Source organism: Vipera berus (genome assembly GCF_964194415.1).
Source record: "Vipera berus genome assembly, chromosome: W".
Lineage (NCBI taxonomy): Eukaryota > Metazoa > Chordata > Lepidosauria > Squamata > Viperidae > Vipera > Vipera berus.
The window spans coordinates 64,154,794-64,179,009 of NC_138210.1; the positions used below are offsets into that span (position 1 = coordinate 64,154,794).

The 24,216-nt window shown below is 41.3% G+C and overlaps 1 protein-coding gene across 1 annotated transcript; it reads right to left on the bottom strand.

Moving 5' to 3' along the window:
• Window positions 1-2,971: 2,971 nt before the first annotated feature.
• LOC308676781 (zinc transporter ZIP2-like) lies at window positions 2,972-22,488 on the bottom strand. Its single transcript, XM_081342804.1, has 5 exons — window positions 21,680-22,488; window positions 21,291-21,576; window positions 11,065-11,195; window positions 9,471-9,527; window positions 2,972-3,916 (listed from the first exon to the last, which is right to left on the bottom strand). The coding sequence occupies exons 2-5, from the start codon at window positions 21,403-21,405 to the stop codon at window positions 3,320-3,322; spliced, it is 900 nt and encodes a 299-aa protein (XP_081198930.1). The 5' UTR covers window positions 21,406-21,576; window positions 21,680-22,488; the 3' UTR covers window positions 2,972-3,319.
• Between the last annotated feature and the right edge of the window lie 1,728 nt (window positions 22,489-24,216).

A 24,216-nucleotide genomic window follows, 5' to 3' on the forward strand; every position in this document is an offset into this window, starting at 1 on the left:
CAAGAAATGCAGCTTAATTTTCCGAGACTGATCATTTCACAACTACAAGTTGTTCTATGAAAATTTCTCATACCTGTGGAATCTTGTAGGTGTACAAAATGTGGGCTATGTGGACAGAGCTGTGAGAGGTGATGCCACCAATGACATCCCAGAGCTTGCTTTTCATCCTTCTGACACAGTTATAGTTTAATGCATTCCCTTGCTTTAAAAAAAGAAATTTTAGAATGTTCCGAATGGCAAATTTTGCTACAAGACTATGCTCAAAAATTGCCATTTCTAAGGTACTATTGGGTAACAGCTTAATGTTCTTGTCGATCTCATGAATGGCAAAATACATAGAAAGAACCTGTTGGTAGTCTTTGGTGATCATTCTGAAATCAAAATGCGTAAATGCACATCATTATGCCAGAAAACAAAGTGAAACAATTATAAACAATGTAGGTAATTTCAGCAATTTGCGCTGGTATTTAATTTTAGATTTTTACTTAAAGAAACTCTGTCCTTTTCACACTATGCTCACAATATCGAATCTGGCATCACCTTAACCACCGGGTAGAACCATACATTTCAACCCATTGTAAATGAGCAAGTATTCTTCTGCCTAAATAGACAGTCATTTAATCTTGTTGCTTTCCCATTATAAAAATGTAATGTCATTTCTACTCTTTGGATTCTTAATACACATGAAAAACAGTTTTGTCAATGAAAAACCAAGATAAATCAGTCTTATTCTTTCTTAGAAACACATATAGCAAAATAATACATTTGCTATTAATCATGTAGTTAATATCAACTTCATAATAAGGTAGCAACTCTTCAAATTTATTTTAATTGGGGTTTTTAATCGTACAGGGTTGGGTTTAATCTTTTTTAAATTGGTTTTTTAACTTTTGTATGGTTGATTTTTAACTCCCTGTAAACCGCCCTGAGTCCTCAGGGAAAAGGGCGGTATATAAATGCAATAAAATAAATAAATAAATAAATAAATTATTCAGGATGAAACATTCAGCAAGCTATTCAGGCAAGAGAATTGGAGGAGCATTTTGGAAGTCCTTTTCTAGATCCTATGATGCCTAAAGTTTTAAATAGATGGTAGATATAGTATCTACTAGCATATAAACTTTTGCAGTCAACACAGAGGGTATTTATGTGAAACCTCAGCAGTAAATTACTCATTAAAGGTATCAGGCAATTTCCTCGCAAAGAAAGCTACAATGAAACTGATACTGGCCAGAAGTCCCAAGTAACTCAGGACAATATAAAACATGAAATCTGAGCCTTCATTACATTGCACAATGATTGTATCCATTTGGGAGTGCATGTCAAACTCAGGGAAAGGAGGAAAGGCAAGACATGTTTCAGGAAGTATCCAGGAAGTACATATTGTGGGGTCTTCTCTGGTGTGGCTCCCTCACTTTTCAACATCATTACCCAAGAGATAAGATTCAACTCCACCTTGTTGCTTTCCTACAAAGCCTTGAAGACATGATTTTTTCAGTGGGCCTGGGACCCTATTCAGAGCTGATCAGGCGGCTTGTTTGAATCTGTTGTCAGTAACATGCGTTGGGCAGGATGGAGTTAAACTGTGAACTTTTAACTGTAGATTTTTAATGTTGCAAATCATCCAAAGTCAAAGTACGTGAGTTGGGTGGCTATATAAAATTGTTTAATAAATAAATGGTGAGGAAACAAATGGAAGGATTAGGTTCAGTGATTGATAGTGTTCTATCTAAATTGTAAAGGACTTTTGCTATCAGATTATCATCGCCTGCCTATTGAGAGTGATCCTTATAATCAAACACTGAAACCATTGTGCTGTAGATAATGGACATGATGAGTTACAGGGTGCTTACTTGGGTGCTGACTGAGTAGTACAAGGCCAACTAAAAAAAGTGAAGGAGTGGAAGCCTAGAAGTTCATATGGCAAACTAGGGTTTATTGGACAGAACAGTCATTATTTCTTCCAAAGTTTGGGAAGGATAAATGTTCTTTATAATGATGACCAGCTAACATGATAGAATTTATACAATGGTGTTGGATGTATAGTTGTTGTCAATCGCATAAGTTCTTTTCCTAGTAGGATAGTATCTTGAATGGGTGTGTGAGTAAGGTATATAGTAAGGGGGACATCAACATGACTATGTCCTTATGTTTAATTACAGAATGAATGTTCACCAGAAAAATGTTTTTTGTGTTATTTTTCAAAGTATATTGAATTAACATTTCCTTTACCTCTCCTTTTCTCATTCCAGGTACAATGGCCTGTCTTCTCTTTATATGACTTCCTAAAAAAGGAAGGGGCCATTCAATTTTTTGTTTACATCCCATTCCCAACCCTTAAATATTCTTCCCAGCCAAGTCCTGGACTTAGCAATAATAAGATGGTAGTTATTGCCTTCTTCTCAGAGATGTTTTCAAGAATCGATGTTTCGCAGAATTATGATAGTAGTAGCTATGCCCCTTTCGTGCATCCATCCAGTAGCACAACACATGTAGATAAAGATGGCACTTGTGTTGAGACAACACAACACCGTTTTCAACATTGACCTCCACTGCAGAAGGCTCTGCTTCTTCCATTATGTTTTGTTGTTGTTGTTGATTTTTTGTTTTACTCTACAGCAGACATGTCAAACACAAGGCCCGGGGGCCGGATCCGGCCCGCGAAGTGGTTTCATGTGGTCCGCGAAGCCATCCTGGAAACAGTGAGGGAACGGCCCCCACTGCCTTGGCCCTGGCCCAGAGACCCTCCTTCTGCCAGAGACCCTCAGATCTGTCCAACTCCTGCCCAGGCCCCCATAGGCACTCTTGATGCAAATGATGTAGAGCTGGCCACGCCCACCCAGTAGGCCATACGCACTCTAGCCATACCCACCCAGTAGTCCATGCCCACCCTGGCTATACCCACCCGGCCCCCTGAGGGCAACCTCAATGCTGATGCGGCCTTTAATGAAATTGAGTTTGACACCCCTGCTCTACAGTCTTCAGTTTTATGCAAGACAAGTGATTGAGAAGATTGAATTACAGCCTTCCAGTAGCTCAAGAAGTGAAAATGAGTCCCTTTGATGTCTTAATTTGTCACAGTCAACTATTTTTAAGTAGATCTCTGAGTTCTCTCTTGTACTTCCTTGGAGGATTGTTATTTGTCTTCTTACTACATTTTTGTCTACTTACTCAAGGCAAGTATGGTGGCATAAGCAGCATTAAAAGATCACAACACAAAGTGCCAGAGAAGACAAAAACAAACAGCTCTGTGTATCGACAATGGCCGATGGGCAGCCTGGAAGGCAGGTTTCCCATGTCCCTTAGCATGAGCAATGTTTCATGCCCAAATGGCAATGACAGCCATTATCGAGAAGCCTAGGCTGATAAAAAGGAACTTGGTGAGAGGGCTTTCGTGTGAACTCAGCTCGTAAGGAAGAATTTCCAGGAATGTGATGTAGAGAAAAGTTCCTGCTGACACCCCTTCAAGGACTGCTTGAGCCAGACCGCTACCGTCCCCATTGGAAAGAGAGACGCCGATGCCCACGCTGATACCGATAGGAGACATCAGAGCAAAGACCACCAGGTAGAGCATCCTCCATTGGAACCTAGTGCTACTCTGCACCAGCTTCAAAGACAAGCTGAAACTCATGATGGCTTTGTGGATGAGCACGGCCAGGCAAAGTTGGATGGTGTCTGTGGCCTCCTTTTGCACACCAATGGCAAGTCCTTCAAAGACTGAATGAAAGGACAGCGACAGGAAGAGTATAAATGCCCGGAAAGAACTGTGAGAAGGTGGGAGCTCCTTGTGATCCTCATTGTTTTCATGGTTGCCATGGGAGTGAACAGCCTGGGGGCAACAGTGGAGCACCATGCTTTCGATAAAAAACACCAGGAAGAAACCCAGTGAAATTATGAGCTCTCCATATGGGTACAGCTGCCAAGGGAGAAAGGGAAGAGAGTGGGGAGAGAAACAGAATCATTAGGAATTCACATATAAATTACATCACTGTATAATTTATAAGTTCAGGCTAAATTTCAAGAGCCTTGGTGGAGCAGTGGGCTAATGCCTCCTTAAGTAACACCAGCTGCCTGCCATTAGTGCAGGTTCGCATCCCACCAGGCTCAAGGTTGACTCAGCCTTCCATCCTTCCGAGGTAGGTAAAATGAGGACCCAGATTGTTGGGGGCAATTAAGCTGACTTTGTAATAATGCCGCTTGGGCGGGTGGTGAAAGCCCTAATAAGCAGGCATATACATAGAATGAAGGCTACTGCTAAGCTTGTAAGCCGCCCTGAGTCTTCGGAGAAGGGCGGGATATAAATGGAATTAAATTTAAAAAAAAATCTCCCCTTCCCTCAATTAGCACGTCCTTAAGTTTCTTACAGCGTTTTCTGGAGTTGGTTGAACTGAAGAAGAAAAATCCATTCAGGAAATTCGCCTGCCTAAGGATGAACCTGAACCTGGGCAAAACTGAATTGTTAAGCATGGGAACAAACTCAGATCTGTCTAAAGCAATCATGGAATCATAAAGTTGGAAGGGGTTGCTAGGTTGGCAGGAGCTGGGACGAGTAACAGGCTCTCACTCTGTTACGCGGCACTCGGGATTTGACCTGCCAAACTGCCGACCTTCTGATCGACAAGCTCAGCGTCCTAACCCACTGAGCCACCGCGTCCCTTTTAAATCTAACATAACTGAATCTAAAAAAAAAAGTTGTAAAGGATCTTGGAGATTTTCTAGTCCAACACCCTGCTGAAGCAGGAGACCTTATACCAGACAAGTGGCTGTCCAGTCTCTTCTTAAAAACCTCCAACTTCTGAAGGCAAGCTCTTCCACTGATGAATTGTTCTCACTGTTAGCAGTCAATCTCCTCTTCTTTGTGACAGTCCCTCAAGGCTATCATGTCCCCCACCCCTAATCCTTCTCTTAAAAACATGGGTGTTTTTGAGTTCTTTGGAACTCTAATAAAAAAAATGGGGATGCTAGAAAGAAGAAGAAAAAAAACTAGCTGGATGTTTAAACAATTTGGCTGAATATTGAAAGTCCTCAATTCCAAGGCAAAGGTTGCAAGCTCCCTTTGAACACAAGCTGCTGAATGAGGACTTGTATTACACATTACGCTCAGTTGTAAAGGAAACCAACTCCCCTCAACAGGTTTCCTGCCTGAGCAGGGGGTTGGACTAGATGACCTCCAGGGTACCTTCCAACTACTACTATTACTATTACTATTATTATTTTAAAAAAGAGCCTTGGTGGAGCAGTGGGCTAATGCCTCCTTAAGTAACACCAGCTGCCTGCAATTAGTGCAGGTTCGAGTCCCACCAGGCTCAAGGTTGACTCAGCCTTCCATCCTTCCGAGGTAGGTAAAATGAGGACCCAGATTGTTGGGGGCAATTAAGCTGACTTTGTAATAATGCCGCTTGGGGTGTGTGTGTGAAAGCCCTAATAAGCAGGCATATACATAGAATGAAGGCTACTGCTAAGCTTGTAAGGCGCCTTGAGTCTTCGGAGAAGGGCGGGATATAAATGGAATTAAAATAAAATAAAAATAAAATAAATAAAATATATTATTATTATTATTATTATTATTATTATTATTATTATTATTATTATTATTATTATTATTATTATTTTACAGAGGCATCCATAAATATCTCTGACCAACAGTGATGCGCACTGGCAGCTTGGCCTGGAAAACCAAACAGACAAAATGTCAGTCACTACTGCAACCAAGCTACTGTATACTGAATACTGTAATTTGGATTTTAGGCTGGCCAAAATGAATGTGATCCATCCAGAGAATCCCATGAATGACCATTGTTGAATGGAGTCTTGAATCTGGATTTTGCTGGCCTCATGACTATGCTCCATTTGCTCCAAGGATCCAAGACCAGGAGACTTATTTAGTCATGAACAACTATAGTTTTATTCCTACATTGAAAAATCTGGAAAAATACCCCAATGCTACTTTTCAAAAGTCATCCATCAGTCTGCATGGCAAAGCAGTTGTTAAGGTACACAAAGGATTTCAAATCTTTCAAGATTAACAGGCAAATGTTTGTTACATTTTTTCAGGGTTTTTCCTCCCCTCTACTTGCCAACCTCTGCCAAGAAGTGAAAGCAAAACTAAGGAAATCTTATATGTAGTAGCTACTAACTTTCATAGTTGTAATTTCAACTTAACTTCTGTTGACCTCATCCCATATTTAAGAAGTTCCTTAAGGTCCCTAGTGTGTAATGCACTAATGTGCCTACCGTTCCTGTCACAGGTTTTTCATTGTGTTTGCTCAAATTTGGAATTTTGGTTTGATGAATAAATAAATAAATACATTTTAAAGTGCTTTTACTACTGATTCTGGAGAATTGATGGGTGGCAATACTAGGATTGGAACAGCAGATGGCAGTGAAGTATCCCTGAACGGAAACTCTTCCTTCATGGATACTAATTCCTTACTCTCTAAATTATCAACATTTCTACTGGGAACAAAACAAAGATCTTCCACCCAGTATAGAAAGGCACTTGAAAAAAAGTATATGAACATTTCCAAGAATGCAATCTTGTGTGAGGCTGAATTCTCCACATCATAATTTAAAGGATGTGTCCGTGTGAAGCAAATTTTAATCTTGCTTTTTTGTTCTCTGTGGAACAAGAATGGAAAAACAAAACATGTTCTTCTAACACCCATTTATTATCTCAATTGTCCTAGGATCTACGTGAGGTTGAGCAGTGGCCCAGTTTCCTAGATCTTAAATCTGATGTCACCCGTCTTGGACTGACGTGAATCAATATACTCGTAGGACGCCTCCCAGGGGTGTAACCTATTGTCCTGATGCCAGAGACCAAGTTCTGAAGAAAAAAACATAAATTAAAGCAGGGGCAAGCAAGTTGTGATAAAAAAAATAACTTTTTACTAACTTCAGCCACAGAATAATAGTGTTTATTTTTTTTTAAAAAAGGAAATTATATTACTCTTGGGGGGGAACCCTCTGAAAATCAGGAAAGTTCAGCTCCTACCCATGTTTACATGCCCCTCCCCCATTTTCCCCCCATTCTTCCATCCATGGTAGCCTCCTCCTCAAAAGAATTTGGCTGATTTTTTGGCCATTGAAATGGGTTCCCTTCCCCAGGTTTGCATCTTCCCTCCTGTTATCTGTCAGAGTAAGCAAGAGAAATGGAAGGTGCACGGTGGCTCAGGTGGTTAGAATGATGATTAGCAAGCCTGCATTCAAGACCCGAGCGCTTCTATAGGTGACCATCATTCACTCCTGCTCCTGCCCACCTAGCAGTTCCAGAGAGAATATTGCAGGTAGATAAATAGGTACCACTTCAATGGGCATATTAACGAGGATATGAAAGGAGCCCCCAATCAGGCATCCCCCGAGGAACAGTGATGTCCCCAGCTAATTCTTTCAACTTGGAACTGTCTTAGGTGCTTCTGGCACAAATGCAAGCGAACAAGAGAAGTAGGAAATACTGCCAATGATGAGGAATGCTGGGAACTGTAGTGCAGCAATACCTGGAAGGCCAAGAGTCACCTCCTCATGGCCTACGGACAGGGTATTGTTGAGTCAAAAAGCCAGTTTGTGAAAGATTACATATTGGTTCCTAAATCACTTATAAATAAAGAAGTTCCTAAATTACTTATCCCCATCCTAATGCCTTGTGAACATGTTAGCTTACAGTTTTTACTACTCTGTCCTAACCCAGCCCCCACTGACAAAGTTCTTACTGAGTGGTGAATTCTGGAGATTGAAGTCCAATGACGTAGTGGAATCTGGAGCTGACGTGAATCTGGGAGGAATGAAAAGACTGACTAGCTTGGAACTGCTAAGGGGGTGGTGGAAAGCAATCCTCCCTAAAGCTTGCAGTACTTATCTAGTAGTTTCTGTCACGAGTGCATTAGTCTGGCAAGATTCCTGTCAACAGGTGAGCAGCAATAAACATGTCCTTCTGATCAACTGTGCAGTGGTTAGAATGCAATATTGCAGGTTAACTCTGCCCACAGTCTGGAGTTCAATACTGAGAGGCTCAAGATTGACTCAGACTTTCAACCTTCTAAGGTGAGTAAAGTAAGGACTCAGATTGTTGGGGAGAATCATTCCTGTAGCCAAGATTATTATTGTAAAGCCACTTCTGCTTTAAAGGCTTTGCAATGCTTTGGATATGACTCTTGAGCAAGTATTTTGGAGTGTACCTCTTGGTGTTTTAAAAGCAGCCATGTCTTTTTCATAATTGCTGCATGATGCTGAGAAAGTATCACTAATTTAATGAAGAGCTGGCAAGTGAAGCATATACTGTATATGCCTGAATACCTGGAAACAACTTTTCAAATTTAAATCCAAAATACTACATTGCCCTAAGAGCGATTGTTCAAAATGTGTGTATTTCAATTTACTTGTCCTTGTTTTAAAGCTTGGTTTTTAAAAAGTCTTCTAGAAAAATGACAACCACAAATTAAAAAAAAAGATTAAGTCTCAAACAGGATACCAAATCAAGAACAGTTTTCTCACATGATAAGTTATCACACCAGGTGGACCAGTGACATAAAAGCAGTGATTAGAAGAGCTCTAAGACAAGTCAACAAATAATTTAAAGTTGTCTAATCTAATCAAAACTCAAAGTATATAGCTCTTTGAAAGCTCTAAAGCCAAGTGAAAGCTGAGCTTGAGAGATTAAATAATTGAAAATATTGCAAAATGGGGAACCAATACAAAATTTAATCTTGCAAGCTATCCACACCCATTCTGTTACAAATTTGAACACTCTGCCAACTATTGGAGTTACTGGTTCTACTTCAGCTAGAATGATATAAAATATGATTCACAGAGGTAACAGTCAAGTAATTTATTTCTCTCTAACCCGGTGTTTCTCATCCATGGAAACTCTACGATGTATGGACTTCAGCTTCCAGAATTCCCCAGCCAGCATGCTGGTTGGGGAATTCTGGGAGTTGAAGTTCATACAACTTAAACATGACAAGGTTGAGAGACATTGTTCTACCCACCTATGTAGCAACATCTAGCTGATGTTAGCGGCTCTCCATTAGCTAAGCAGGATCAGACCTGGTTAGTTAGAAAGCAATGGGAAGTTACTCTGTATTTTTCAGCTACACCCCTGAAGTTCTGAACTCAAATCACATTTGACTGAAAGAATGGATTGCCTTCCCTCTGCTGACTTCATGATTGTCAAATCTCGATCATGATGAGGAATCTGTGGAATTCAAGAACATTGGAAGTTCACAGGTTCCTCATCATGATCAAAGTTTGAAGGTCATGATGTTGGCAGAGGGAGGCAATACATTCTTTGAATCAAACATGATTTTCAAACTCCAACTTCAATCATCCCAGGAAGCATGCCCAATGGCCAGGAACAATGGGAGTTGGAATCCAACATCTGGAAAATTACAGGTTCCCAATCAGTAGTAAAATCATCTGATTAATAAATGCCAAGATGAAGGGAAAGCGAAGTTCTCAAACAATGGGATACTTACCTCTGAATCATTAACAGTGTCTATGTAGGTGTTATTTTCTTTATGTCTGGCACTCTCCTAGAAACAACACAACATCAGTGTTTTGGACACAAAACTGTATTCAATCAAAACTACTGCAGAAATGAAAGGAAGATATCAGTCTGAAGGTGATATATCCCCATGTACTGAATTTGGCTTTCCAAGCAATTAACGTTTTGCAACATCACTGTTTCATACTGACTCTTAAGAATCAGTTGCAAAAGGCATCATTCTTTTAAATAGTTACACTATTTAAAGGCATGCATACACATGCAGGGAGAAGAAAATCAGATTTTCTTGCTGTCTTAAGAAAGGCAGTCTTAAGTCACTGTTCTTACTAGGTAAGATTATTGCTAACTCTGGTCCAGAATTGCTGCAGTAATTGGCAATAATTAGTTAGCAGGGTGATGTGGTCAGAGGGGGATTTGACCAACTTATCCAGGATCATCTACATACAATCTAGTTCACTGTCATTAAAACAAATAACAACATGTCCTAAACCTCAAGAGATCATAAGGTTTCATGTGATCTTGTGCATGACAGTGTAGTTGTTTTTTTATTAATATTATTATAAAACCTTTATTCGTAAAACATGAAACTCAATCAACTGAACACTCAAATTGACTGGCACTAATGGTTGACACAGGTTGCTGCCAGCATCCTAGGTATCAACCAGGTATCTCCTTAAAATGTAAGATGTTCCAAGTAGCGCAGTTTTTTGTAGCTTTGCTGGAGTTATTGCAGGAAGCCGCAATTTCTTGATGTATTTTGCAAAGTTTTGGACATAGTTCCCAGTCCCCTGATGACAATGGGTATCACTGTTACACGTTTCATCCATAATCCTGCAGTTTCAATGGCCAGGTCACAGTATTTCATAATTTTTTCCAGTTCTTTTTCTTTGACTCTGGCATCTCCTGGTACAGCGATATCAATCAACTGTACGCTTCGGTTCTCTATGACTGCAATATCTGGCGTGTTGTGTTCCAAATGGCGATCTGTTTGTATTCGGAAGACCCACAAGATCTTCATCCTCTCATTCTTGACAACTTTTTCCACCCTATGTTCCCATGACTTTTTGGACACAGGCAAGTCGTATTTTTTACACAATGCCCAGTGATAATTATAATTATAATTATTCTATATGGAAACCTATAAATTGGGTCAGGTCACTGAACAGGAAAATCCAGGCTCAATTCTTTGGGCCAGTCACTTTCATATCAATCTACATCATAAGAGTCTTGCTGTGAGAGTAAACCAGGGGTCTTCAAACTTGGCCCTTTTATGACTTGTGGACTTCAATTCCCAGAATTTCTCAGCCAGCATGCCTGGCTGAGGAATTCTGGGAGCTGAAGTCCACAAGCCATAAAAGAGGCAAGTTTGAAGACACCTGAAGCAAACAATAGCCAAGGAGATTATTACATTGACTTGCAGAGGAGATCACTGAAGTACAGTAATTGGTAAATTAGAATATCAGAATTTTTTCCTGTCCTACATTGACTTATTTTTTTCTAAATAAGCACAATCCAGTTCACATGATGGAAAAAAATGGGAATCTAGTTCTTATTAGAGCACTCACCACGTGCTGTCGTTTTCTTATTTCTGTTTCAATATCACCCAGAGCATCAGCCACCATGTGCATAATACAGGCACCAAGGAAGACCCCCGCAGCGAAGCAGCCAATAAAACTGAGGATGCGCCGATGCTTCCCTGAAAATAAATGGAAGAGAGAAAGATATTTAAGATTACCTGCCCAGGTAGGTTTGTTTTGGTAATTTGTTTGGTGATTTGTTTTGGTGATATTGTTATGTTTTCCTTGTTATTGTTTGTTTTGGTGATCATCTACTTGAATGCATCAAGCATTTCCCCCCCCCCTAATTTCCAGCACCATGGACAGTACGCCAACCGAATGTTTGTACTCAATCCATTGTAAAGGTAATCCTTGATTTACGAACGCAATCAGGACTACAATCCACGGCTAAGCAATGTGGTTGTTGAGTGAGTCATCACATCACCACACCCAGTTTTACAAGCTTTTTTTGCCAGGGTGATTAAGTGAATTATATACCCTTGTTAAGAAACCTGGCTTCCTCCACTGACTTTGCTTGTTGGAAGCCAACTGGGAAGGTTGCAAATAACATGACCTTGAGATGCTGCAAAATTGTAAATATATGCTGGTGAGCAAAGTGCTTAAATCACAATCAGATGGGAATTCTGCAGCGGTCATAAGAGCAAAGACCAGTCACAAGCCACATTTTTTTCAGTGCTGTTGCAACCTTGAACAGTCACTAAAGGAATGATTCGCAAGGACTATCTGCATCAGTGAGGATGTTGTCAAAAGTGGAAACTTATTTACATTTGTGGTGGTCCAACATGAGAATTCAGGATTGTGAAAAAGCTTTCTTTTACTGAAATAGGAAATAACTAACTGGAACCTAGATAAACTCCATTATTGGCATTCAGAGGAGCAAATGAAAACTTGCTACATAAGTACGTGCTTTGTGTTAATGGCTGCTAGACAATTTATAAGAACCATGGTGGTGCAGTGGTTAGATGGCAGTATTGTAGGCTACAGCAATTCGATTCTGACCAGCTCAAGGTTGACTCAGCCTTCCATCCTTCCATAGTTGGTAAAATGAGAATCCAGATTGTTGAGGGCAATAGGCTGACTCTGTAAACTGCTTAGAGAATCCTATAAAGCACTGTGAAGCGGTATATACAGTCATGGCCGAAATTGTTGGCACCCCAGAAATTTTTCCAGAAAATCAAGTATTTCTCACAGAAAAGTATTGCAGGAACACATGTTTTGCTATACACAGGTTTATTCCCTTTGTTTGTATTGGAACACAACAAAAAATGGGAGGAAAAAAAGCAAATTGGACATAATGTCAAACAAAACTCCAAAAATGGACCGGACAAAATTATTGGCACCCTTTCAAAATTGTGGGTAAACAAGATTGTTTCAAGCATGTGATGCTCCTTTAAACCCACCTGGGGCAAATAACAGGTGTTGGCAATATAAAAATCACACCTGAAAGCAGATAAAAAGGAGAGAAGTTCACTTAGTCTTTGCATTGTGTGTCTGTGTGTGCCACACTAAGCATGGACAACAGACAGAGGAGAAGAGAACTGTCTGAGGACTTGAGAACCAAAACTGTGGACAAATATCAACAATCTCAAGGTTACAAGTCCATCTCCAGAGATCTAGATTTGCCTTTGTCCACAGTGCGCAACATTATCAAGAAGTTTGCAACCCATGGCACTGTAGCGAATCTCCCTGGTCGTGGACAGAAGGGAAAAATTGATGAAAGGTTGCAACGCAGGATAGTCCGGATGGTGGATAAGCGGCCCCAAACAAGTTCCAAAGGAATGCAAGCTGTCCTGCAAGCTCAGGGAGCATCAGTGTCAGCGTGACCTATCCGTCGACATTTAAATGAAATGAAACGCTATGGCAGGAGACCCAGGAGGACCCCACTGCTGGCACAGAGACATAAAAAAGCAAGATTACAGTTTGCCAAAATGTACTCGAGTAAGCCAAAATCCTTCTGGGAAAATGTCTTGTGGACAGATGAGACCAAGATAGAGCTTTTTGGTAAAGCACATCATTCTACTGTTTACCGAAAATGAAATGAGATGTACAAAGAAAAGAACACAGTACCTACAGTGAAATGTGGTGGAGGTTCAATGATGTTTTGGGGTTGTTTTGCTGCCTCTGGCACTGGGTGCCTTGAATGTGTGCAAGGCATCATGAAATCTGAGGATTACCAAAGGATTTTGGGTCGCACTGTAGAGCCCAGTGCCAGAAAGCTGGGTTTGCGTCCGAGATCTTGGGTCTTCCAGCAGGACAATGACCCCAAACATACGTCAAAAAGCACCCAGAAATGGATGACAAGAAAGCGCTGGAGAGTTCTGAAGTGGCCAGCAATGAGTCCAGATCTGAATCCCATTGAACACCTGTGGAGAGATCTTAAAATTGCTGTTGGGAAAAGGCGCCCTTCCAATAAGAGAGACCTGGAGCAGTTTGCAAAGGAAGAGTGGTCCAAAATTCCGGGTGAGAGGTGTAAGAAGCTTATTGATGGTTATAGGAAGCAACTGATTTCAGTTATTTTTTCCAAAGGGTGTGCAACCAAATATTAAGTTAAGGGTGCCAATAATTTTGTCCGGCCCATTTTTGGAGTTTTGTTTGACATTATGTCCAATTTGCTTTTTTTCTTCCCTTTTTTGTTGTGTTCCAATACACACAAAGGGAATAAACCTGTGTATAGCAAAACATGTGTTCCTGCAATACTTTTCTGTGAGAAATACTTGATTTTCTGGAAAAATTTCTGGGGTGCCAACAATTTCGGCCATGACTGTAAGTCTAACTGCTATTGCTATTGATCTAACCCCTGACAGAAAGACCAGAAAAATCTTTTAATACCATTCTGGTTTCAATGATATTGGCAAATAGCCTTTAGGGAGAAATTGATGAAAAAACAAAAAAAAGACAAGTAAAGATTTAGTATAGCTGTAGGTTGCTACTTTCAAAGTTTAGTATATAGCTGTATTATATACAATCTGCATATGACATAATACACATATTAAGATCAGCATCTGTTGGAAGTGCGAAAGAGCATGAGGACGGTACAAGCTACACTGTGGTTTTCTACATGTGTCACGAAGTCATGTACATGTCCCAAAGGAACGAAGCCGACACCACTGTCGTCATTCTGAGAAAGTAGTAAGATACTGTGAAAGCTACTTTATAGATTTTTTTTGTATTTTGTGTGGTGTGTGTGTGTGTGTGTGTGTGTGTGTTGGGATCTTCAATTGTTGGTTGTCTCTGCTCTAGTGATCTTTCTTAAAGGATTTCCTGTTAGTTGCAAGAAAGCACACTTTTATATTAAGCCTGAATCTAACATATTTAAACACTGTAGAATAAGTTGTCCTTGAGGATGGAATGGAGATGAGAGGGGAGGGGAAGGCAGGGGAGAGGAGAGGAGAGGGAGAGGAAGAGGAAGAGGAAGAGGAAGAAGAAAAGGAAGCCTTGAATATAGTTAGACTACTGACTAAAGGAGAACATGCCCAGGATTAAGCTGAAAAGGCATTGCTCAAAATGAACCTCGTTCTCACTCCCACAGTCATTCCCACTGCAATCAAAGGGCTATAAATATATTAAGTGTAAAATTATACTAATCACAATGGGATTAAACAGCAGATCAAGGTATATTTCCTTTGAAGTGGGATTATTTTTTTCTGATCAAATGAGTAAGAGGGCAACTTGTGATCAGATATTAAGTCTATCAGAACAACAGAGCACTGCATACTTAAGGGATCACAATAGTGTCTGCCCAGCTGTTTCCATCTGCAGGAGTGGTGTACTCGAGGTCCCTTCAATTAAACAATGCCAAATCTCGGGACCTTTCAAGCACATCCCCCTTATCACACTACCTTCCCTCTGGAATGAGGTTTCCTTGAAGAGCTAGCGGAGACCAGCAAAAACACCAGAAACTGGCCAAAAAAAAGTCACAAATCAGAGTTACATGACAACATAACATTGCAACTGGTTGTAAATGCTAGCCGGTTGCCAAATGCAATCACATGACTGAGATGTGTGGCAGTCATAACTTCAAGGATGGGTCATAAACATCATTTTAAAAGTCTGTTGTATCTTCGAATTGCCATCAAACAACCGGTAAGTTGAGGACTACCTTTCTTGCATAAGCCCCGAAAAATTGACTTATGACCATTTTTCACAATTATGACCATTGCACTGTGGTCACATGATCAAAATCCAGGCACATGGCAACTGGCACGTATTTATGATGATTGCAGTTTCTTTCTTTTTTTTATTGAAAAGTTTTACAATACATTTTTTTAAAAGACAAAACCCCTCCCATCCCCCTCCCCTCTCCCCAACCCTCCCCAACACCTCCCTCCCATCCCCCTCCCCCCTCCCCGACTTCCCAGAGCTCAATACAGGGTATAAAAATACAAGCAATCATAGTCTACCTTATGCAAACAATAATAAAATATTAAATCTATCGCACTTTAACTCTTATAAAATAACTACAAGCAATATAAATATCACATCAGTACTTATTCAAATGCTAGATGAAACTTTTTAGTCCCATATTTATTCTGGATATAATCAATCCATCTTCTCCACTCCACAATATATGATTGCAGTTTCATGTGGTCACCTTTTGCAACCTTCTGGCAAGCAAAATCAATGAGGAAGCCTGATTCTCTTAACAACTGTGTTACGAACTTAACAACTGCGGTTATTCATTTAACAATTGTGTTAAATGGAGCAAAACTCACTTTCTTTGCAACAGAAACTTTGGGCTCAATTTTGTCATACATTGAGGACTACCTGTACTGGATTTGAATCAGCAAATTTGGTCTTCCACAGGGTTAAGCAAGATTACACTTTGTATAATGTTTGAGTGTTGATTGTGATTGCATTTACATGCAATTGTTCTTCATCCAAGTTTTTACGCTTGAGATTGTGCAAACATGAAACTTCTAGTTACTTAACTCATACATATTAATGTATCTATGCCTTCTTCCATTTCCATCCTCTTCTTTTGCTGTTTGTTTCTATGCCAACTAAAGCTGAGTGTTGTGATTCCTCACGAGCCAGTGGACCTGGCTGCTAAGTCTGAGGAATCAGATGAGGAGGGGCCTGAAGTGATATTAGAGTCAGAGGAAGGCTCTGAGGAGCTCCAAGACATACAGGCGGATGAGGAGCCTGGCCCCTCTACTCGCGCTCAGGCTGAGACACAGCTGTGCTGAGAGCCTGAGTTGGACACTGATGAAGAACAGTTGGGAAATAGCCAGGATGCACAAAAGCATAGGCAAGAGAAGTGAGTAGGACAGAGGAATGCAATGGGGCGGCTCCAAAGGCAAAGGAGAAGGCATTAGGAAGCCACACCTTAGCTGAACTATAAAAGGGAAGGTGTGGGAAGTGCTGGTTGCCAAAGGCAACCAACCGTTCATGTTGAGGATCGAGTTTCTGTGGACTGTGGTTTTTTTATTTATAATATGTTATCGGGAAGGTGTTTGTTTGCCTTGGATGTTGACTTAGGTCTGTGAGAATAAAAGGGGTTGGTTTTTTCTTGTTGTTCCTGCCTGTTTCTTGGAAGAGGGGTTTTTCCTTGTGAGCATAACAAGGACTCACGTGGCTGGGACAGAACACTGATAAAGAATTTCTTTCTAACATACAGAAATACTTAACTGTTAAGAAAAACAATGTAGCAATGCTATGTTGCTTACTCCAAAGAGTAGGCAGGAATAAGACAAAGAAATGGGAAGGGCCAGGAGAAAAAAAATTAAAAGGGGTTTAATGTACATTTCAACAGGGTTACGTACCGGCATCTTGGGTTAACCAGTTTGTTCCATCATTAAGGATGGGGAGTGAGGTGTTACCCCCCCGTTGATAGGGCTCGCAACTTGGGCGTCCTCCTGGACTCACGGCTCAGCTTTGAAGATCATATAGGAACCGTGACCAGGGGGGCTTTTGCCCAGGTTCGCCTGGTGCACCAGTTGCGGCCCTATCTGGACCGAGATGCCCTACGCACAGTCACCCATGCACTCATGACCTCCTGGTTAGACTACTGCAATGCTCTCTACATGGGGCTGCCCTTGAGGACCACTCGGAGGCTTCAACTGGTGCAGAATGCAGCCGCACATGTTGTGATGGGAGTTCCCCAATACTCCCGTGTAACACCTCTTCTCCGCGAGCTGCATTGGCTTCCGGTTGCCTTCTCAGTGAGATTCAAGGTGCTGGTGATGACCTATAAAGCCCTAAATGGGCAGTATCTAACGAGAGGAAAACGATGAAGTTGGCCGAGTACATTTGGGAAGAGTTCGATCCTGTGACTCCAGATGAAGTGGACAAGATCATGGGGAAACTAAGTGCCGCCACATGTTTGTTGGACCCGTGTCCCTCCTGGCTAGTCTATGCATCTCGGGAGGTTACACGAGGCTGGCTCCTAGCAGTTATCAATGCCTCACTGAGTGAAGGGTACTTCCCTGCTGCCTTGAAAGAGGCGGTGGTAAGGCCCCTCCTCAAGAAACCGGCACTGGACCCAGCTGTTTTAAACAACTTCCGTCCTGTCTCCAACCTTCGCTTCCTTGCGAAGGTCGTTGAGAGCGTGGTGGCACGACAGCTCCCTTTGAACCTGGAGGAAGCTGAATATCTAGATCCGTACCAATCGGGTTTCAGACCAGGGCACAGCACGGAGACGGCATTGGTCGCGCTGGTGAATGATCTCTGGCGGGCCCGAGATAGAGGTTATTCCTCTGTCCTGGTCCTATTAGATCTATCAGCGGCTTTTGTTACCATCGACCATGGTATCTTGCTGCGTCGTCTTGAGGGGCTGGGAGTGGGAGGCACCGTTCTGCGTTGGTTCTCCTCCTACCTCTCGGACCGTTAGCAGACGGTGTTGGCAGGAGGGCAGAGGTCAAGCCCTAGGCCTCTTAATTGTGGAGTGCCTCAGGGTTCGGTGCTCTCGCCCCTCCTGTTCAACATCTATATGAAGCCGCTGGGAGAGATCATCCGTAGCTTCGGGGTGAAATATCATCAATATGCTGATGATACCCAGCTATTCATCTCCACCCCGAACCAACCCAGTGATGCCCTTGATGTGATGTCCCGTTGTCTGGAAGCGGTACAGATTTGGATGGGAGAAAACAGGCTTCGACTCAACCCGGCCAAGACTGAGTGGCTGTACATACCGTCATCTCGTTTAGTCCAAGAGGTTCCATCTCTGACTATAGGAGGAGAGATGTTACCTCCCATTGATAGAGCACGCAATCTGGGCGTCCTCCTAGATTCACGACTCAGTTTTGAAGATCACATTGGAACCGTGGCTAGGGGGGCATTTGCACAGATTCGTCTTATATACCAATTGCGCCCCTTTTTGGACCGAGATGCCCTACGTACAGTCACCCACGCACTCGTTACCTCCCATATTGATTACTGTAATGCTCTCTACATGGGGCTGCCCTTGAAGACCATCCGGAGGCTTCAGCTGGTGCAGAATGCAGCTGCACGGGTTGTGATGGGAGCTCCCCGATACTCCCATATTACACCCCTGCGTGAGCTGCATTGGCTACCAGTTGCCCTCCGGGTGAGATTTAAGGTGCTGGTACTTACCTTTAAAGCCCTACATGGCTTAGGTCCGGGATACTTGCAGGACCATCTGCTGCCGGGAACAAATTCCCATCGTCCAGTACGCTCACACAGAGAAGGCCTCCTCAGGGTACCGTCAGCTAGGCAATGTCGGCTGGCGACCCCCAGGGGGAGGGCCTTCTCTGTGGGAGCGCCAACCCTATGGAATCAGCTCCCCCCTGAGCTTCGGATAGCCCAAAACCTCCAATCCTTTCGCCGCGGCCTCAAAACACACCTGTTCCACCAGGCTGACCTAGACTGACAGGCATTTTAATTAATTTATATTTAGTATTTTTAATTCATTTTTAAATTCTCTAATTTTTATTGCACTGATGTTCTCAATTTCATTTTATCTTGATTTATGTACTTATTATATGTTTTGTTGTTAGCCGCCCTGAGTCCTTCGGGAGATAGGGCGGGATATAAATCCCATCAATAAAATAAATAAATAAATAAATAAATAAATAAATGGCTTGGGTCTGGGATATTTGAGGGAACACCTGCTGCCGGCATCAACTTCCCATCGTCCTGTATGCTCCCACAGGGAGGGCCTTCTTAGGGTACCACCGGTAAAGGATTGCCGGCGGGCGACTCCCAGAGAGAGGGCCTTCTCTGTGGGTGCACCTGCCCTCTGGAACCAACTTCCGATTGAACTTAGGACTGCCTCCGACCTCCGCTCATTCTGCCGGGACCTGAAAACATGGCTCTTTGAGCTGTCGGGTCTAGACTGAGGGGTTTTAATGTTTTAACTTTTAAATTTTGGGCTCTAAATTTAATTAACTGTTTTAAATTTTTTAACTTTTGTATGGTATGATTTTAATTGCCCTGTAAACCACCCTGAGTCCTACGGGAATAGGGCAGTATATAAGTTAAATAAAATAAATAAATAAATTAAAATTAATTACAATTTTTATATATAATTTTTATTAAAGATTTTTAAAACATTTCAACAATACATTTTTTTCTAGTCATCAAATCCCTACAACACAAGTTTATTTTTTTCTTTTTCAACAAAAATTCCCTATTTGATTTCCAGGGATCAATAAATGTAATTATTGCTCTCTCTCTCTCTCTCTCTCTCTCTCTATCTATCTATCTATCTATATATCTTCTGGAACTCTTTTCTAATTGTCTATCCATTAGTCCCAACATGAAAAGTTCATTTCAAATGAATATAAAGCTTTAAAATTCTTTGAATCGCCTGTATGCATTTAAACTTAAAATTTTCTGGCTTTTTTGCAAGTCCACAGGTAAAACACAACGATCCTTCATTTATTCCACATTTTCAACATAGGTTAAGAAGTACTTTTATACACTCTAGACAATTTTTATGGAGTCGTGGCATACCATTTCATAAAAGTTCTCTTTTAAATTACAATACAGTGTTAATTTCAGTCCTTCCATATTTTATCATTGTTCCATCAGAATATTATGTCCAAAGTTCTTAGCCCAGTTTTTATCATAAGTCTTTCACTTGTTTTCCCATTCCAAGTTTCCAAAAAAATAAATAAATACACATTTTAGAAGTTACACGTTCATCATTTGTACACGTATAAAATTTTGTACGGTTTCATATCCTGTCTTGTGCTGTTCAATTTCCAAATATCCTATTATATGTTTCAAATCTTTCTCTTAACACATTGAAAACTGAGTGGGGAGGCAGGTCTCCTCACCTAAGGAGATACATCTGGCCTTTTCTGTGGTGGCTCCCTGTTTGGAACATCATCACTGCAGAGATTAGATTGGCCCCCACTATAACAGTCTTTTGCAAGACTCAGAAGATCTGGTTTTGCCAACAAGAACCCAGTAAAGGATGGAGCCCTTCAAGGGGCTTGTTTGGTTGTTGTCACCAGGAGAGGTGGGTGATTACTGGTTTTTTTTATTGTTTGTGTATTGGGGTTTTTATTTTTGTAAGCAACCCAGAGTTACTGAGAGGGAGTAGAGGGCCATACAAATATAAACAAACACAAATCTGTAGTCAATTGATTTTTGATTTCCTCTTATATTCTCCATTCTCTTGTTCTCACAATTTTCAATAGGTTAACTGCTGATTTTTTTCCTATAAAATGCTTCTTGTGCTGAGACCCATAAAGACATTTTTTAAACACAATCTGGGTTTATATCTACTCTGTATCTTCACTACGGCACTTCTAATACAATGACGTATGGACTTCCAACTCCCAGAATTCCCCAGCTAATACATCATGGCTGGGGAATTCTGGGAGTTGACATCCACACATCTTAAAAGTTGAGGAACAGTGCCTTAAGTTATTAAAATTAATTATACTTAATATGACTTGTTGGAAGTTTTCAATAACTTATCTTCACATAGAAGTAAGGGAGGCTAAATTAAAGGCTGTGGGAAAGCTTTACCTCTGTCTGAAAGGCAATAACCTATAATCCTATCAGTTATAAGGCATCCTACATGCCAATGTTATCCTAAGCACTCAGTCAAAATAAGGATACTGATTCACCAAGAGGAAAAAAAACTTGCTACAGTAAATTAGGGCCTGTCTAAGTGACACAAATTCATAACAAATTACGAGACAAAAAAAAATGAATCCCAGTTTCTTTATGGTGCTGTCTCTACATTTTCTATTATATTAGTCCCACCTAGCTGGAAATCATGATAACTGTGAATTCCTCACCTCTGGCCATGTTGATATGGAACCACTTGATCTGGGCTGGGATGAGGCCGCACAGAAGAGTGAGAAGCAGCACTCCTACCAGGCAGCCAATTTTCACAGCCAGCAACTTCTCCATCTTTGCAACCGGAAGGATTAGGGCAAAAGACACCAGATGAAGAACAGGTAAGGACCACCTACTGTTGGCTTTCGGTTCTTGTCAGGCCAATCTGCTCCTAAAGCTTCTCAGACCAATTAGTTTGGAGTGAAGAAATCCAAAGGGTCCTTCTTCACTCTCTAGATCTTCTTTCTTTAGTAGACCAAAGATCAAGGAAAGACATTCAGACTTGTGCACTCATGATGCCCACCTCCACTCACAGCAAATTTGAAAGTGTATTGGCTTCTTCTTTTACCTTCAGTCTCTTTTTAGCTCCACTACAAAATGACTGCCATTCTCCAAGTTTCTTCCTGTTCTCTCACTGTCCTAGTTTTCTGGAAGCCTTGTTACTTCTATTCCACCTTCCTTCTTTTTTCTGACTCCTTCTCACCAGGTCCTTCTCTCCTCTGCTTGCTTCCATTCCATCTTCCTCCAGCTCTTAACACTTCTCTGGATCTCTGTGAATAATCACCTTGCTACTCCACAAGGGAACCTCCCACCAATTTGGGTGTCCCAGCCCATTCCAATTGCTCTATTAAACATTAATACCCCATGGTTCACATATAGGAAACAGCCCGTCAAGGAAACTTTCCTCCTAAACCTAAGGTCACTGGGCCACAGTAGCAGTAGACAAAGGCTCCACCTTTATTTTCAATAAAATAAGTAATTAAAATTGGAGTTTGTTGACTTAACAAAAAAAATTGGACTGATCTGCAACTAGATCAGGATCTATAAATGCATGAGTCATGTCATTTACTATGCCATGCATCCAATTTCAAAGTAGTTCTCACAAAAGATTATAAACAGTCTACATTCCTGGAACAAAAATGGGCAGAAATCAACAGATCAAACTATACCAAGTACAAGTCCCAACAGCTCTTCAGATAATGGAACAGATTCGGGATACTAAGCTATGCTTGGCTAAGTATGTTATATGAACTTGGTATAGTTTGTAATATATGACTGCTTAGTGAAAAATCTGAACCCTACAAAGTATTCAGCAAAGTAGCACAGAGCAATCCATGACTTAGCTTGGCATGTATCCAGTGCATGTACTTATATTGTTAATTAGAATACTTTGTGGAATTATTCAACATAAGACTAAAACCATGACAGGAAGGATAAAATTTGAGTGGCTGGGGCTGGCCCTAATATTTTTGCAGAAGGCAGCAAAGGCTACAGTGAGAATGGCAATAATTAGAAATGCTAACTATTCCATGTATGAATTACTCTATACATGGGGTGGGTGGAGAGGAGAGGTGCAAAAATTGCCTATAGCCCTGAAGGTTATACTACCCACCTTTGCAAAATAGGTTATTTTTTTTTCCAAGTTAGCAATTGTATTGTCAATTGAAGCTTAGAAAGATACTTCAAATCTGCTACCTGTTCAATGAAGTAATCCATAGCCAAATCCTACAAAATAGGTAAGGGACTCTTCGCCTTTGATCACTGGCCATGCTGTTTCAGGCTGATGGGACTTGGAATGCAGCAGTTCCTGGCAGGCCCCGTGTACCCCTCTTCTAAATACACAGGTATGTGAATGAGCAAGTTGCACCTCTCCTCCAGAAATATTCCATAAGCAGGATTGGTGCAACATGCATGCAGCCAACTTAATAATTAGTATGCTTGCTGAATAATTGCATTCTGCCAGTGAAGATCCATTGCAGCACCAAGTCAGTTTAAAAAAAAAGGAATTCCCAGCCCAAATCAACAATCCACCATTAATGCAAATGTATACAAGCAATAGCCGCCTTTAATGATCCAAAAACAAATTCAGAAGAATCTAAATAATCAGTTGGTGATGGATAGATACCAGCAGCAAATTCTACAAGTGAACCAGATTGGTCTCAAACTGTATTAGAGGCTCAATGTTAAATCAATCAATCAATCCAGATCTGAATAGATTTAATTTTTTTTTACTGAATCTGACCATGCAAGTGAGCTGCTGATGACTAGTTTGTTGAGCTGGATACAGGTAGTTCTCGACTTAACAGTTTGTTTAGTGACTATTCAAAGTTATAACAGCACTGGAAAAAGTGACTTAGGACCATTTTTCTCACTTATGACCACTGCTGCATCCTGATGGTCAGGTGATTTATATTTGGATGTTTCACAACTGACTCACATTTATGATGATTGCACTGTCCCAGGGTCATGTGATCATCACCCAGTATGACCTTCTGACAAGCCAAGTCAACGGGGAAACCAGGTTACTAACTTTAACAACTGTAGTGATTCAGTTAACAAATGTAACAAGAAAAATTGTGAAATGGGGCAAAACTCTCCAAACAAATTTCTTAGTGTTCTGTCCCAGCCTACGTGAGTCCCTGTTATGCTCACAAGGAGAAACCCCACTTCCAAGAAACAGGCAGGAACCGCAAGAAAAAAACCGACCCCTTTTATTCTCATAGACCTGAGTCAATGTCCAAGGCACACACAGTCCACAGAAACTTGATACTTAACATGAACAGTTGCCTTCAGCAACCAGCATCTCCCACACCTTCCCTTTTATAATTGAGCCAAGGTGTGGCTTCCTAATGCCTTTTCCTTTGCCTTTGGAGCCACCCCACTGCATTCCTCTGTCCTACTCGCTTCTCTTGCCTACGCTTTCATGCATCCTGGCTATTTCCCAACTCTTCATCACCGTCTAACTCAGGCTCCCAGCACAGCTGTGTCTCAGCCTGAGCGCGAGTAGAGGGGCCAGGCTCCTCGTCCGCCTGTAAGTCTTGGAGCTCCTCAGATCCTTCCTCTGACTCTAATGTCACTCCAGGCCCCCTGCTCCTCATCTGATTC